At 45.7% G+C, this 15,909-nt stretch overlaps 1 protein-coding gene across 1 annotated transcript in view; it reads left to right on the top strand.

The window, feature by feature from the left end:
* Positions 1–2,689: 2,689 nt before the first annotated feature.
* The window catches only part of ANKRD63 (ankyrin repeat domain 63), a 58,957-nt gene continuing 45,737 nt past the window's right edge, over positions 2,690–15,909 (top strand). The window contains exon 1 of the mRNA XM_078662028.1: positions 2,690–4,826. Coding sequence (XP_078518154.1) covers positions 2,922–4,397 — 1,476 coding nt within the window. The 5' untranslated portion in view covers positions 2,690–2,921 and the 3' untranslated portion in view covers positions 4,398–4,826. The remainder of the gene's footprint in view (positions 4,827–15,909) is intronic.

Genomic DNA, 15,909 nt, shown 5'->3' with positions numbered 1-15,909 from the left:
GAAAAACCGCCAGGAAGAGTACTGCCCTTTGCTGTTTGTTGCTTTGTTGGGTTGGCCTGCAGTTACTGATTCTGCCTTGGGCTGTAAAAGGATTGGACTGAGCTTTCTTTACTTGTGCTGAGTATCTCCAAGGGCTTGAAGTAGAGCTTGCCTCCTGTTCTGAAGTCTCAGGGACCGCAATGACTTAACTGATCTATGGGTACCACCTCTGGAACGGTGGTTTCAGTTGCCACAGAGGGAGGAAAGCAGCTGACTATGTCACCGACTCTGTTGCTGGCTCCGTGTCCTGAAAACACCGCAGAGGGCACCGCCGCACCTCACACCTCAACCCTGGTCTCACGGACAACATCACCACCGAGCCACTGCTTGCACCGTGACCTGTGGACACCATACTCCGCACCACCTTGCTTCACTTCTCCACCCTGGTCTCACTGACTCGGTCGCTGCCGGCTGCCTCCGGGGCACCGCTCGTAAGTATCACGATGCACCATCCTGTCCTACAGCGCAGACCGAACCGACCGACGCCAGCTCCCCGCAACCGGCTCTGTCGCCTGGACAGTGATCTGTCAACACCGCATCGAGCATTGCCTTCACTCCGCACAGTAGCCCTTGTCTCACCCACGCCGCTTTAACATCGTCACCAAGCCGCTGCCTGCTCCGTGCCTTGAGGGTCCCGCACGCTGCACCGCTACGCTTTGAATCGCAACCACAGCGGTTGCCATGACTGGCTCGCAGCAACGCGGCGGCCGCAACAAAAAGGTATTGTTTACAAGCCTGCTGATGCCCCGAACGACACGGTTAGATGGAACTGTAGGAATCTGTTGTTTTCAGTATCGCAGTAGCACCCGACAGAGCTACCGATCCCAAGGAACTGCATTTTCAGTGTTATTCTTGCAAAGTGCATATCTTTAAGTACTATATGTTGGATTTTTATCGTTCTGGACTTGTTTTAAATATATAAAGTATTGGATATTTTTCTAAACTGGTGGGGTATCGTTTGTAGTGCTTTTACTGGGTTACTGTTGGTTATGTACAAATGTTTTACACACTGCCTCTGAGATAAGCCTGACTGCTCATGCCAAGCTACCAAGGAGGTGAGCAGGGTTTTTTTTAGGAGTGTAACTCCCTTACCCTGACTAGGAAGAAGGGTCCCTACTTGGACAAAGCTGCAAACCATTGCCAACTAGAGACCCTCATTTCTAACAAGAGTGTTGCGATAGTCAAGCCTGCGGATGATGAGTGCTTGTGCGATTGGTCCATTTGGTGTTCTGAGGCAACCATTTGAAGTTCTTTTGCAGCCTGCATAAGATGTGGAAGCATGTGGTGTGCACACTATGTTGACTTGAACTGTCATGTTGAGCTTGTCATCTAAGATGAACACTAAATTTGTTGCGTGGTCTGTGGGTGTTGGTCATAGCTCCAAAGGCCACCAGGGGGAGGTCTTGTTGCCGAAGACCAGTACTTCCATCTTGTCGGAGTTGAACTTCAGGCAGTTGGTTTGCATCCATGGCTATGCAGTTGGTGAAGTTGGTTATGGTGGTGTTTGTCTTGTCCATCGGGGATAGGTTGAGTTGGGTGTCGTTGGGGTAGGAGATGACTTTGATATCTTGTAAGCGGATGATGTCGGTGAGCGGTGTAATATATATGTTAAAAAGACTGGGGCTGAAGGAAGATCCCTGTGGGACACTGCAGATCAGTTTCTTGGTATCTGATGTGAAGGGTAACAGCCTGATCCTTTGGATTCTTCCTGTGAGGAAGTTACAGATCCATTTAAGAGCAAATACAGCTTCATCTTAATGTATGAAATTTCATTAAGTAGTGACGGGTCCATGGGGATGGGGGGAGTACCAAAGTACGTTAGGGACTACACCGCTCCTAGTCCGAGCAGTTGTGCCACATTGGACAAATAAATGAGAGAAGCGTCTGCATGCTGCGTATTTCTCTGAATGTGATAGAGTTAGGCTCAGCTATTCAGCCCAGCTAGTTGCCTACATAAAGTAGCATCTGGTGGTGTAGCCAGAGGAAAGCTATGGAGCAAATTATCTATGTTGGGTATTCAACATAAACTGCTTTGACTATGCTAGCTGTTTAACAGTTATTTCAATTGACATATAAACGGAGTACAGATATTTCAGTTTCTGAAGGAATAAGTACTAAGAAGTTCTTCACACAGTGTATATTGTCACCCGCTGTGCAATATTTATTTCGCAGATGTGGGAGTATGCCTGAAAAGTGTCTGGATGTTTCCACTCACTTTTTCCAACTAACTCGTGTGTTTAGATTCGGTGCCATGGGAAGGTCCGGGTGAAGTGATGGTGCACTTTTAGTTTAATTATGTATGCTTCAAATGCATTCATACAGCTTTTAATTGAGCGCAAAAATGTGAGTCACTAAAAGTTACAGTTTTGTGTTGTAAAGATTCGTATAAAGCTCCGCGCCTGAGATACGCAAGGAAGAGATCAAATAGAGATGTTAAACACAAAAATCGTCACCAATGTTGTAAAGAAAAATATTAATCACGGGAATTTAACAGTAGCGAATATTTTTTTCTCCAAAGCGCTTCTCCTTCGGGATGTGCAACAATTAGTGGCATGATCAGAGGCTCGAGAGACCGCGCAGCGGGGCACGCGGGTACCCCCTACAGTTGCCGCTGTAGAGCTGCAGAGACGTGGACCGGGTTGGACGCTCAGCAGTGGCTGGCTCTGCGTGTCCTTCACAGCATCATTGGGCAGAGCTGTCGTCGTCATGGGGATGTGAAGCTGTGGGAGCTGCAGAAGATGAGCAGCGGTGACATGTGTGGCTGGATCCTGTCCGGGGCTCGGGAATGAAGAGAGAGCGCGGGATCTAAGCAGCAGGCGGCCAGCGGGGATCTCTCTGCTGTCGGCGCCCTCAACCTCCCCTGCAGCCCCGGACCCCTCACGATGCTGAAGCCCAGGGACCTGTGCCAGAGCTCGGGCACCAAGACCTTCCTGGATGCCATGCACGGGGGCAAGGTGCACCTGGCGCGCTTTGTGCTGGACGCGCTGGACAGGAAGATCATCAACTCGCGGACGGAGCAGGGCCGCACCCCGCTCATGTTCGCCACCTGCCTGCCCGAGGCAGACATGCGGCTCAAGTTCATCCGGCTGCTGCTCGACAACGGCGCCGAGGTGAACGGGCAGGACGAGGGCGGGCGCACGGCTCTGAGCCAGGCCTGCGAGCTCGGCCACCTGGAGTCCGTCAAGCTGCTGGTGCAGTTCAACGCCGACCCCGAGATCCCCGACGGGTCGGGCAATAGCCCGCTCATGTACGCGGCCTCCTGCGGCCACAGCTCAGTCCTCGACTTCTTGCTGAAGTCCTTCAAGCGCCTGGGGCTCCGCGTGGACCGCACCAACCAGGCGGGTCAGTCCGCCCTGCAGGTGGCGGCCGCCCTGGGGCACGGGGACTGCGTGCAGGTGCTGAGCGGCCGCCTGCGCGGGGGCCGGTCCCAGGGCGAGGGCGCGGCCGAGGCCCCGCGCAGCCCCGGCCGACGCATGACCGAGCGCGAGGGCGGGCCCTGGAGCCCGCGGCCCCTCTCCCGCCAAGTCATGGAGCGCTTCACCCGCCAGTTCCAGCACCGCCCACGCACGCCTCCCAGCCCCCGGGACAAGGCTCTGCCCAGGGCCCGGCACATCTGGGAGGCCCAGGACGGCGGCGGCCGGGCGGGGCACCGCAGCCTGGCGCCCCCCGGGGAGCGCGAGGGCCGCTCTCTGCGGGAGGGCAGGAAGTCGCAGTCCAAGGGACGGAGTTCCTGGCTCTTCTCCAGATCTGCCAGCTGCTCCCCCCGGCGCGGGACAGAGAAGGGCCGGAGGTGGGCCAGTCAGGACCAGGGAGACCAACACCTGTTTGTATGCAGTGCCACCTTAGAGCCTTCCATAGAAGCCATCCCAGCAAGGACTGTGCCATCCCAGCAACCCTGCAGTGGGCACCAGGAAAAGGGACAGAGCGGACCCCGCAGTGGTGAAAATGGGGATTGGGATTTTGGCTCACCCCGCATTGTGATCCAGACCCGCATCTTGTCCAAGTCACATGAGACTTTGCTGAGGGCTGAGAGCTGGGACTGGTCTGACAGTGATAGGGACCCCATCACCCCAAGGGGCACTGGCTCCCACAAACCTGTGGTGAAGGCTGAGGATGATGAAGAAGCATTGGTAGACAACCATGGTCCTGGCCACAATCGACTACTACGGAGGTTCACCTCACCCGAATTCCAAGGCCTGCCTGGGAGCAACCTGGCATCAAAGTCGGAGGATAGCACCTTTCTTCTCTCCAGCACCCAGGCCCAGGTGCCCAGGGAGCCTCCCACTGGGAGTGGAAGCAGAGGGAACCGCAGCCCGCTCTTCATCCCCAGGAGCCGCAGGCAACCCATTGTCATGTGACCCACCAAGCCTGTCAATAGTCCATAGCCTACTGGTGACCAGCCATGTCAAGCCTTCTACAGCCACCACCACACCATGGGCTAGGGAACTGAAAAACAGCAATCATGGACCAAAAAATACTAACTTGAACTAGCAAACACTGCCACACGCCCTGAAAGAGTTAATAGTATGTGTGCAACAACGCAGAAGAACGACATCCTACAAATATGGTCTGGGAAATGTTGATAGTCATGCGATCCATGGGAATCCTGGCGATTTTCTAGTTCTAGGTCACCCGAAGACTGATCCATTCACATCTCAATCTCTGGACTCTTTGGTTGGCACACTTAGAGGAAGTCAAGTAGACCAGGCGCACATGGACTACAGTAACCGGCAAGGGAGCTCTCTTCACCAGCAAGATACTGTCATTCCATTATGCAGGTTATAAATGTATGTTCCCATGAATAATATATAGAAAAAAGTCCATCTTATTGGTAATTCTATTTAAAAATATAGATTAAACTGCAGAAGCCTGCAATAGTGCTCAGAATACAGCTATAACATGATTACAGCTTCAAAGTTTAGCAATATGTGCATAATAATAATATCAATGATGCTTACTACTATGTATGTTACTGTGAATGACTGACTAGGACAGGCACTCGTGCGCGACAGTGCCACGCAGAGCTATATAACAGAATGTTTCGTATGTCGTCTTTGTATCTGAGGCACGAGGCTTCAACATGCGCTGATCTCAAGAGACAATACAGTCTACCACATTTCAAGTATTCAGACTTTTCTCTGTGACAGTTCATTCTCACATTTTTAAAGCCTTTTCTTCATTATCCAGCACACTGACTCCGCTAGAGTTTCCTTTCATGCGCTGCACATTTAGAGCGGTAATGGGGACATCTGGCATCCACCCCAGAGGACGCCTTTAATGTGCAGGAATCACTGAACCTAAAGAAAATCCCTTCAACATCGACTAGTCCAGAAAAAAAAGACAACCTCCGGTGAATACTCGACACCGACTAAACCAGCACAAATCAAACTCAGCTATTGTTTGTAACCATCAGCTCGTGGCTTGTAGTAGTAAATGACTATCCGTATATAGGTAGACTGTATATTACTTAAACTCGTGACTGTGAGCGATGCATCGCGTTTTAAGAGATATGATAATCCATGTTTATTAATATTACTGCCAGAAGCACAGCGCCGTTATAAAATAGCTAATACACGCAGTATTATTGAATAAAGATATGTTGATTTATTTAAAAAAAGCTTTTAGCTTCAAAGTGTTCCATGGCCAACTCTGCAGCATGAAACAACTACGTGGGCTGGAGCTGGGGAGGGGAGGGGTGTATGGTCTGCGGTTTTTACTCGTTACAGAACCCTCTTCCCATGAAATGCGGCCGGATAGAAAGCCACTGTCACGAGAGGAGGGGGCGAGATCGGGTGGGGATAAGAAATTCCTTCCCCAAGGACTCCTAATGCAGATTTCTAAAGTGCGAGGCGAAATGAAAGCAGTTCCCACATGTATTCTGTCGAGAGTGCTTGGCAGGCAGCCTGACACACACAAGTCATCACAGAGCACTGCTTTAATGTTTCATCTCGTTAAACTGTATTTTGTAGAGAGGGGGTCAAAACCCTCCTAATCTGTTTTCGATTCTTAAAGGAAGCTGGGCACCCGAGGTTTTTTTTACCATCAGCATCCTAGCCACAAACCTCTTCTTTTTTTTTACTTGAAAAGTTAAAAAATATATATATGTTAAAATAGTCCAACTAACCCAATTTTCCTATCGATTTTTTTTCAGTGTTTATTGTGAATGTGACTTTAATTCGAGCTGTCACCCGGTTAGCAACAGATACACCAGGCATCTCCAAGGGGATTGATGGGTTATGTCATTGTATTTTTATTGTTGTTTTTAAAAACAATCACCTAGTGTCTGTTTTACTATGCTGAGGAATGCAGACTACATACATAACACTGGACTGGGCCTGATTACCAGAGCCCTGCAAAGATAGTTGGCATTTAAAGCTGCATAAAATCAAGTACTCAGGGGTTCGGAATTCCCTGGGTGCAATAAATATTACCTATTTTGCGTATTTTGTAACATGGGTTGTGGTGCTCCTCACATCAAGATCCATGTGTCTCACTAAATACTGGCTCCTTTTCCTCCGTTAAATTCTAATGTTTGACTGCCAGCATTTAAGGCACAGTGGGAACAACTTATAATTGTGAATGGATAGCAATTTACCCGGATACTTGTAATCCTGCCTTCTGCTGGAAAAGGATGCACACTCTATAAGGGTTGATTTGTTCTGCCAACATATTTTTCAAAATATTTTTTTGCACTGAGACTCTGCAAACATGTTATTTTCCCCCACATTTTTGGCCCTGTTTCCTTTTTTGTTAAAAACAATGAAGCAAAACATTTAAATACGTGCTCATTATGCAGAGGTCTCTGTCTCATGTGGGTGGTGGGAGTAAGATAGCCAATTCTGGTTTTGTTGTTGCTTTCTGATACTTGTTGCAGTGCTTAATTTGTAAAAATTCCAAATGAATTAATTTTGCCAGCCAATTGCTCTCCTCCAGATTTACTTAGTTTCAAAGAAGTAGCATTTTTATAGCGATGGAATGAGCCCAGATTGTTCCATGCCTTTACAAATCCCATCTCCTTCCAGTGCTGTTTTTAATTCCTTTTTGATTGTTTTGCTTTCTTTCTTTTTCCTTCTTTCCTTCTTGTATTCCTTCTTTTCTCTTTTCTCTTCTCTTTCTTTCGTTTGCCTTTTCTTTCTTTCTTTCCTTCCTTTTTTCTTGTCTTCTTTCTGGCCAGCCTTTTTGCCTGCCTTCTTTCTTTTTTTCTTTCCTTCGTCCCTTCCATATTTCTTTCTTTCTCTGCACCTCGTCACATAAAATACCTCCCACTCTAATGCTGTAATGATCCCCTGGATGGCCTTGTCTGATGGACACAGATTAACCCCACTTTAAAACCTGTACTGCGTGAACGAGGCAAATCAGCACAACAAGTGACTTTTAAAAGAAATTAACGTTTGAAATGTTTGACATGCAGATTGAAATAAAAACAAGCAGTGGCAAAGTCGTTAGGCCTTTTGGCAATTCTTTTTATGATTCTTCATGAATTTTACAAAAAGTTATTGTTCAGAAAACTACTCTGCCCTCATTACATATAAAAACCAAAAAAAGTAGCTAACTACATAAATGCATAAAAAAAGTACAGATTACCAGGGTACATCCAGTACCGAATAGAACATCATTGTGTGTGGATGTGCTCCTTGTGAAAGGGCAGCACGCCTTAACTCATAATAAAGTTAGTCAATGGCTGAAGTGGGCTTACATTGCCCCTTGATGCATGCTGGAGTGGGTGGAAGAAACATATGAATGACATAATCACAGACCAATCGATAAAGTCTGGCTTTAAACTCCTATAAGTAACTATGCTATACATACTTTTAGAGAAAATATAAAGGTCTTGGCTAAAAAGACCGAAAAAGGGTATCAGTCTGCATTAGCTGCTAGCCTCGCCTTGGAGAAAGAAGGCAAGAAAAGGGAAGATAGTAAGGAAAAATGTAAGGGAGGAAGAAGGGCGGCAGATCAAGAAGGAAGGAAGGCAGACCAAAAAAGTAAGGAAGAAGGACAAATGGGAAGGAAGGAAGGCAAAAAGGAAGAAAGGAGGAAAGAATGCAAAAGGAAGTAAGAAGGAAAACATGAAAGAAGCAAAGGAAGGAAGAAAGAAGGCAGAAAGAAAGAAAAAGAAAAAAGAAAGAAAGAAAGCAATATAGAAAGAAGGAAGGAAAAAGGACTAATAAGAAAGAATGGAAGACAGGACTAAAGAAAGAAAGAAAAATGGAAAGCAAACAGAAAAGAAAGAAAAAATGAAGAACAAAATGAAAAAATAGGGCAAAAGAAGGAACAAAACAAGGAAAGAAGGCTAGAAGGAAGGGAATAAGGCAAAAAAAGGAAAGAAAAAAGGCAAAAAAGAATAAAGTAGGAAAGCGGGTAAAAAAGAAAGAAGGGAAGTAGGCAAAAAGAAAGAAATTAGGAAGGAAAGAAGGCAAAAAGAAAGAAAGTAAAACGATAACAATGAAAAGAAGGAAAAAGAAAGAAGGAAAGAAAATAGTTAAATAAGTAAAAAAGATTAAAGGAATGACAGGAGTTTAAAGAGAAATAAAGAATGGATGAATGAAAGAAAAAAGGAAAGAAAGAAGGAAAGAAAAAAGGAAGAGCGCCAAAAAGAAAGAAAAGAGGAAAGAAAAAGGAAAGGAAAAGGCAACGGAACGAAGAAAGGAAAGAAGGAAAAGAAGAAAGGGAAACAATTAAAGAAAGGAAAAGAGAAAAAAGAAGAAAAAATAAACAAAGGAAATAGGGAAAGAAAAAAAGAAAGGAAAGAGGGTTCACAATATAATTGGATAATAAAACCCAAATTACACCCCACTTATGTTTTAATAAAACTAATGCAAGTGTGCTGCAAATGACATACGATAACACTTGTTTTTCTTTCTCAGCAAAGATTATTAAAAAGCCACTGATGAAACTGAGCCCAGGAATATAATATGTTATGTGGTGAAGTAATAGCAGTCCACTTCAAACGGAATTTACAACGGCATTCTAAGGAGTCAGGAACTGATACATCTGGAATGTGCCCTGTGCTCACTTCAAATGCATCCTGCTATGACAGCAGGCAACACTGGCACTAAAGGAAAATAAACTATCTTGTTTGCACATGTGCTCATTGTGAAAGAGCAAAATGCAGTCACTCAAAGCGATGTTAACCAGAGGCTTAAGTAGGCTGACCCATTCCCCCTGCGGTGTGCTGTAGTGGGCACAAGCAAACGGGAATGACACAATCACAGACTAATGGGTGAAGAGGGGTAGCTGAAAGCCCCTTTATGTAATTATGTTATAGATATTATTTAAGTAAAACCAAAAAGCCTTGTCTAATGCCAGACCTAAAAAGCAGTGAGCTTATGTCATGGAGTGTGAGGAGAGGTGAAAATGGGAACATTCACTACACAGTCAGTGATGTATTTTGTCACGGACCCTCAAAAAAATACTGGGACGTGTATTTATTTAAGGTAAAAGTGTTGAGACGCCTGGACAGTCAATGAAGAATAGTTTAACTGTCCAGGCAGATCTGGAACATATGATCACCCTACTTTAGGCCACAGTGCCTCGGAAACACCTTTTTTTTTCCTGGGATGTCAACCAGCCCCACCTGACTCGAGTTCCAGTCCTCCCCTGTCTGTACTCTGAGAAATACACTTACACACCTCAGCTGGAAATCTCACACATAGAAAATGTTCTCCCTCCGCTTGTTGCCACTTTCAGAGTCCTAATATAACACTGGTTTACAGTGCTGCCACAGCTTTATCTAGTCAGGGCTAGTCAACTTGCAAAACCTGGGTCCAAAAGTCAATATGAAAATGCCTCCTTTGAGGATTCGATATGATACCCCAGGCTTGCAGTGATCATCTATGTACCAGAGACCTATGCGAAGTTGGGTAGCCACAAAAACAAAGTTTGGGCAGCTCAATGGGGCCCACAGATTAGTACCAGTCCAGCCCACTGGGTATTAGTTGCACCTGCTATTCATAGTGCTTGGAAACTTTAAAAGTGTGGTGTGACATGCCATCTAAAACATTATTGTTAATAATATGGCTGTGCTGCAACCCAACTATGGGGCCGATTATGATGGAGGATTTTCCGCATCCTCCGGGCCGGCGGAAGCCACCGCCGGCCCAGAGGATGCGGAAAATCCTCTGCGGAGCCTCAAAAGACCCACCGCCATATTAGGATGGCGGTGGGTCTTGAAATCTTTCCGCAGCTTTTCCGCCGCGGTCGCCTTCCGACCACAGCGGAAAAGCTTTAACATGGCTGGCGGTGTCTATCAAACACCGCCAGCCATATTAGGATGGCGTAAGACGCATGCTTTTCCGCGGCGGCTTTTCAGCCGTGGAAAAGCATACGGACCTTCACTTCGGGGGCCCGTTGCGGGCCCCCTGATTGAAGGGGTGGGGTGGGGGGTGCACATGGGGGGTACCTATGGTACCCCCCTGCATTTGCGTGCACAAAGCGGCAGGTACCGCGCAGTGCCTGCCGCTTTGTGCTTGCAAATGCACAACTTTCATTTTTAACATTGCGGCGGGTGCTGCTTCAAGCAGCACCCGCCGCAATGTTAAAAATACAGGATGTGACCGCCGGGGTGGCGGTCACATCCTAATTTGCACGGAGGGACCGCCGCTGCCCCTGCAGACGGTCCCTCCTACTCTATGGTGGCGGACGGATTCAGGTCCGTCCGCCATCATAATCGGCCCCTATGTGTGCAGGAGCTCTGGAGGGAGTCTGACTAACTGGGTGTTTATTGGGAGTGGGGAGAGTTTGCATTTTTTAGGTCTGGCTTTAGCCAATTCCTGTTGTTTTTAATACATACTTACTTTCAGTAAGTCCTCTTCATATGTTGCAGTGTCATTCACATTTCACTAACGCCCACAACAGCATTTCTTAGAGCAGTGGTTCCCAAACTTTTGACTCCCGAGGACCCCCATTGAGTCACCACTGGAAGCCGGGGACCCCCAAGTAATTTGTATGAGTTAAATTGTAAACATTAAAAGAGTAATTCGAAATAAATACACACGTGTGCACAGAAAACAAATACTCAAAGTAGTAAGTGTTTTGAGGCCAGATGTACCATCATTTCATTTAGCGCCTCGCAATTGGCGACACATTGCGAGTGGCAAATTGTGAGTCGCTAAATGAAATGTACAACAGTGTGTTTAACACTGTTTGGGTTCCCAATGGGGTCGCAAATTGTGAGGTTCATTAATATTAATGAGCCTCTCACAATTAGCGAGCCCATTGGGAATGCCAGCCCTCCCAGCGATGGTGGCCTGCTGGGCTCTGCAGGCCACCATGTCTCGGACTGCTTTTAAATGAAGCAGTTTTTTAAAAAAAATGCAGCCTGTTTACCATGCATTTAAATAAAAAAGAAAATGAAACGTTTTTGTTTCATTTTCTAAGGACAGGCAGAGGTCCCTGGGACCACTGCCTGCCCTTAAAAAATAATTTTGCATGCATTTCCAAAGGGGAAGGGGTCCCCTAGGGACCCCTTTCCATTTGCGAATGCATTACCATCTACTTGAAGTAGGTGGTAATTGTGACTGTTGAGCGACCGCAAAACATTTGTACATGGTTTTGAAACTCGCTATTTGGAAGGAGCAATTGCAAAACCTATTTCGCCAGTCGCAAACAAAATGCGACTGGCGAAATAGGCTATGTACATGGCTCAATAGGTGTTTGCATGCGCAAACAGGTTCGCGAACCCGTTCGCGCATATAAAAACAGACCGTACATGTGGTCTACTTCAACCATTGGCTTATCAGCGTTTCTGTAGGAATTGTGTTTGTTGTGTTGTTAATACCTTTGGCTCTGTTTGATGAACCTCCATAAAACTTTCCAAAAAGGTGCTACTTTTTGACTAGGTTGTGAATGGAAAGTTTTGGGGTGATTCATCAAGCAGGGCCAAGAAAAACAGGTACGGGGGTTCAAAACACAAAATTCCCATGCATTTTTCATAGACTTATTTAAGAAGCACTACTGCAAAAACTGCTGAACGGAATTACACCAAATCTGTCAGGGAGCTAGATCTTGGTCCGCAGACTGTGCTTTTTGTTATTTTGTTTAAATCTCCTAATTGTTTTTTAAAAATGATATGTGTATTGTTGGGTCCGCCAGAGTCTCTATCGAGTCTCTTGTGAGCAGCAATTCAAAAATAGAAAGTTCTGATTGGCCCAGGAAGCTTTTTTTTCCATTGGGCCAATTCACTCTTGTGGGAGTCAGACTCCCCCAGCATTGAACACTCTGATTGGATGCCAACAACATGAGAAACATTTGCTGGCAGCCACAAAAGGGCTCAGGGACTTAGTCCACTGTCCTGGACTTAAAGAAAAAAATATATAAGGGAGCAAAGTAGGCATACCCTACCTCCAGGCCCCTCAGGGGGGGGGGGGGGCACAGGATCCCCCTTAAGAGCAAAGTTGGAAAAATAGCAATTTTTGCCACAATCCAGTGGGACTCCCACTGATCACAAACAAGAAAAAAAAACACAATCGTGTCAAGGGCTGTATTCTTTAATTAAGGCAATGGTGGGGGCCCTCTTCCCAAGTTGTTTACAGCACAAAGACTCCACCCCAGGGAAATAGTTTAGTTTTTTTGAGGAGGACGGTGCATGGCCGGCTGGGGCTGCGGGGGGTTTTGGGGCTCCACCCACAGCTGCTAATGTGTGATTTGTGGGTGCAACAGGTGGGCACCAGAGCGCCTGCCTATCATAAAGACAGGCCCGGGGCACACACCCTAATTGATGCTGGCCCCAAGTGATGAGGTCCCCGGGGGCGAGTACGACTCAAGGAGAAAGGCAGCATAGCTCCTTCCCCTTTGAAATAAGTTTTGGTCCCAGGGGATGAGGTCCCAAAGGCCATAATAGTCTCAGGGAGAAGGGTTATGTGGCCTCCCTCCCCTTTTAATATATTTATACAGCCCTGGGGGAAGCGATACCTGGGGCCATCATAAGCTTGAGGAAGGGGGCTGCACACCTCCCTCCCCTTTCATATATATTTATATGGCTCTGGGGAATTCGGCCTCTAAGGGCCATAATAAGCTCAGTGAGAGGGGCAGTGCTTCGCCCTTCCGTTTAAACAAAATATGGCCCTGGGCCTAATGAGGCTTAGGGTTAAGGGCCACGTAAGCTCCTCCCCTTTAAAATGAATGCAGCCCTGGGGATGCAGTCCCAAGGGCATAATGTGGTCTGGAGAGGGGGTCCACTTTTATAAAACAATAGACTCCCTGGGGGATTGGATCCTCGGATCTGAGAAGACTCGGGTAGAGGATCATGTGGCCCCTCTCCCCCTTTAAAAAACACACAGACCCAGAGGTTGGGGTCCCTATGGCCTAACAAGACTTGGGGAGAGTGGCTGTACGGTCTCCCTCTCCTTTATTATTATATTTGTCCCAGGGAGAATGGGGTCCCCCGGGCCTTATAAGGTTTGGAAAAGGGGCCCAGTCAGCCTCTCTCCCCTTTTAAATTAAGTATGGCCCCTGGGGATGGGGTCCCCGGGGCCCAAAAACTGGATCTGGGAGGGGGGCCGCAATGATGTAATTTGACATGTAATCAGTGATGCCATAAATGATGTCATAGAATATGTCAGAAGTGGTGTAATATGAGAGGTCATATGAAGTGCATAGCAGTGGTGCAAGTTATAGTTAGTTCCACTAACTATAACTGGTGAAGTTCTGTGTTTTTTTGTTCAAAATGTCATATATATATATATATATATATATATATATATATATATATATATATATATATATATGTGTGTGTGTGTATACATATATATATATATATATATATATATATATATATATATATATATATATATATATATATATATATATATATATATATATGACGTAGACTTCGCCACGGCAATCCCAGATCACAGGACTCAGGAACAGACGAATACAGACCCAATTGTAGGTGCAAGGTGAGTTTATTAGATGCTTTGCATGGCCGCCATGACGCGTTTCAGCCTTGAAGAGGCCTTGATCACATGTCAGATATATATATATATATATATATATATATATATATATACACACTAAACATTTTTTTCCCCTCACACAAGGATCGGACGTTTTGAGTTTCACAACCTTTTATGAGCTTTACGAAACTGTCAACTCTTGATCAGGGATTTTTGCTACTTGGTGCCAAAGAGAAGGAGGGAACAAAAATGCCCTTGTGCTATGATGCCATAATACGTCAGAGGGCCCTGCTCTGGAAATATTTATACTTTTCCTTTCTAACTGTCAAGTCAGAGGATGTCTTCACAGCTCATGTCCAAATATAATGTAGCTACACAATTTATTAATTTTAGAAAGGTGTGCCAGTGCCCTCTGACCTAGCGTAGCACGGGTACAGAAGCCATTGTACACCTTCAAAATTGCTTTAATATATCATACAAAGGCAGCTCGCAGCACCTGTCACATTTTGTTCTCGTATAAAATTAATAATAACATCTACAATTGAGAAAGGTGTCCTTAAATCTTTAAAAAGCAGGACAGTAGTTTAAAAGCGCGCTACCCTTTTCCAATTAACCACTCAGGTGTGTGCGTATAATACAGAGGCTGCCTGTAAAAATATTCTGAGCTCAGCTGTCTTTCCGGTTGGAAATTCCAAGGGACATCAGGCTTTGTTCTCACAAAGCAAAAATAATTGGATTATTACAGAGGGGAAGTGAGCCGACATGTGAAGCCGGCTCTTCACTGGCGCACCTTCGGGCAGGGAGGCAGCTGCAGGGGAAGCTGGGCTGTCTGCCCCCCTGCTAGCAAGGGACCAAGGCATAGCCAGGCCTGCTTTTCTTATATTTGTATTGATGGGATGCAGAATACTCCTTTATTTTATATCTATAATCTGTTTCTAGCGAGTGTATACAAAAATAAATGTTTCCTTGTAAGTAAAAAATGTTACTTGACTTTTGTGATTTCAAGAGGTTTATTAAAAACATTTGTATTTCTTTAATTTCGAAGGTTGTTGCGTGGGTCACCTGTTATGAAATAATGTAATCACATTTACTACAATAAACAACTTAAAACCACTAAGACCTGTGACATATTTTACGTACGAGGAAACAACATTTAATTTTTGGGTACAAGAAATGTTAGGATATATCCCTATAACATGTTAGGTGCCTTGGGAATCCTACTTGTGCATTCTATCAGAACTGTTATCACTCTTTATGGCTAAAGGATGAAACCCTCCAGGGGAAGCGCTAATCTGCACCAAACATGTGCAGTACTAGATATATAGAATGATAAAAGAGCATTGTCAATCACCTTGCAAAGCTGCATTCTGGACTGGGCACACATTCACACACAGTTCTCTTCTCTCTTATGTTTGCTTCTGGTACAATTAAAAAAGCACCTTCCAGAGTCTGCACAGCTCAAGTCAATGTGTCTTTGACCTGGTCTCTCAAAGGAGCTAACAGGAACATGTTTAAAATTCCATTAGCAGGCTGCAGGCAACTATTTAGTTGACTTTTATGCCTCCTTCTTACCACCAGGAAATGCAGTCTTTAAATGTAACAAAGTGTGGGATGTTGTTACTGGTCTAATGTGCTTACAAAGGAACTGTTTGTAGCGAAATTGCATCGATTTCAACGAAACAGCTTGTAAAGTAGTATTCAGAGTCTCACATGTTTGCCAATGCAACTAGCTAAATGTCGCCAGCCCCTACCCTTAACTGCCTCGTGCACATATCACCTGTGCCCTGATTTGCACCATGACATTTCACATTTTTGGCTCCCTTACTCCTTGCGTGCTGTTTTATAGTATAGGAGCTAGCCCAGGAGGATGGCTTGGCAGAGATCTGTAACCCATTTGGCAGTAGTGCATTTTTGCCCTTGCATGAAGGCCAAGTTTCGGAGATAATTTTTCTCAACGAGGTTTCTTGTCACGATGCAG

This window comes from Lissotriton helveticus, chromosome 9 (genome assembly GCF_964261635.1).
Source record: "Lissotriton helveticus chromosome 9, aLisHel1.1, whole genome shotgun sequence".
Taxonomy (NCBI): domain Eukaryota; kingdom Metazoa; phylum Chordata; class Amphibia; order Caudata; family Salamandridae; genus Lissotriton; species Lissotriton helveticus.
Note: the sequence above shows the minus strand (reverse complement) of the source record. Positions and strands in the feature narration are given on the sequence as shown.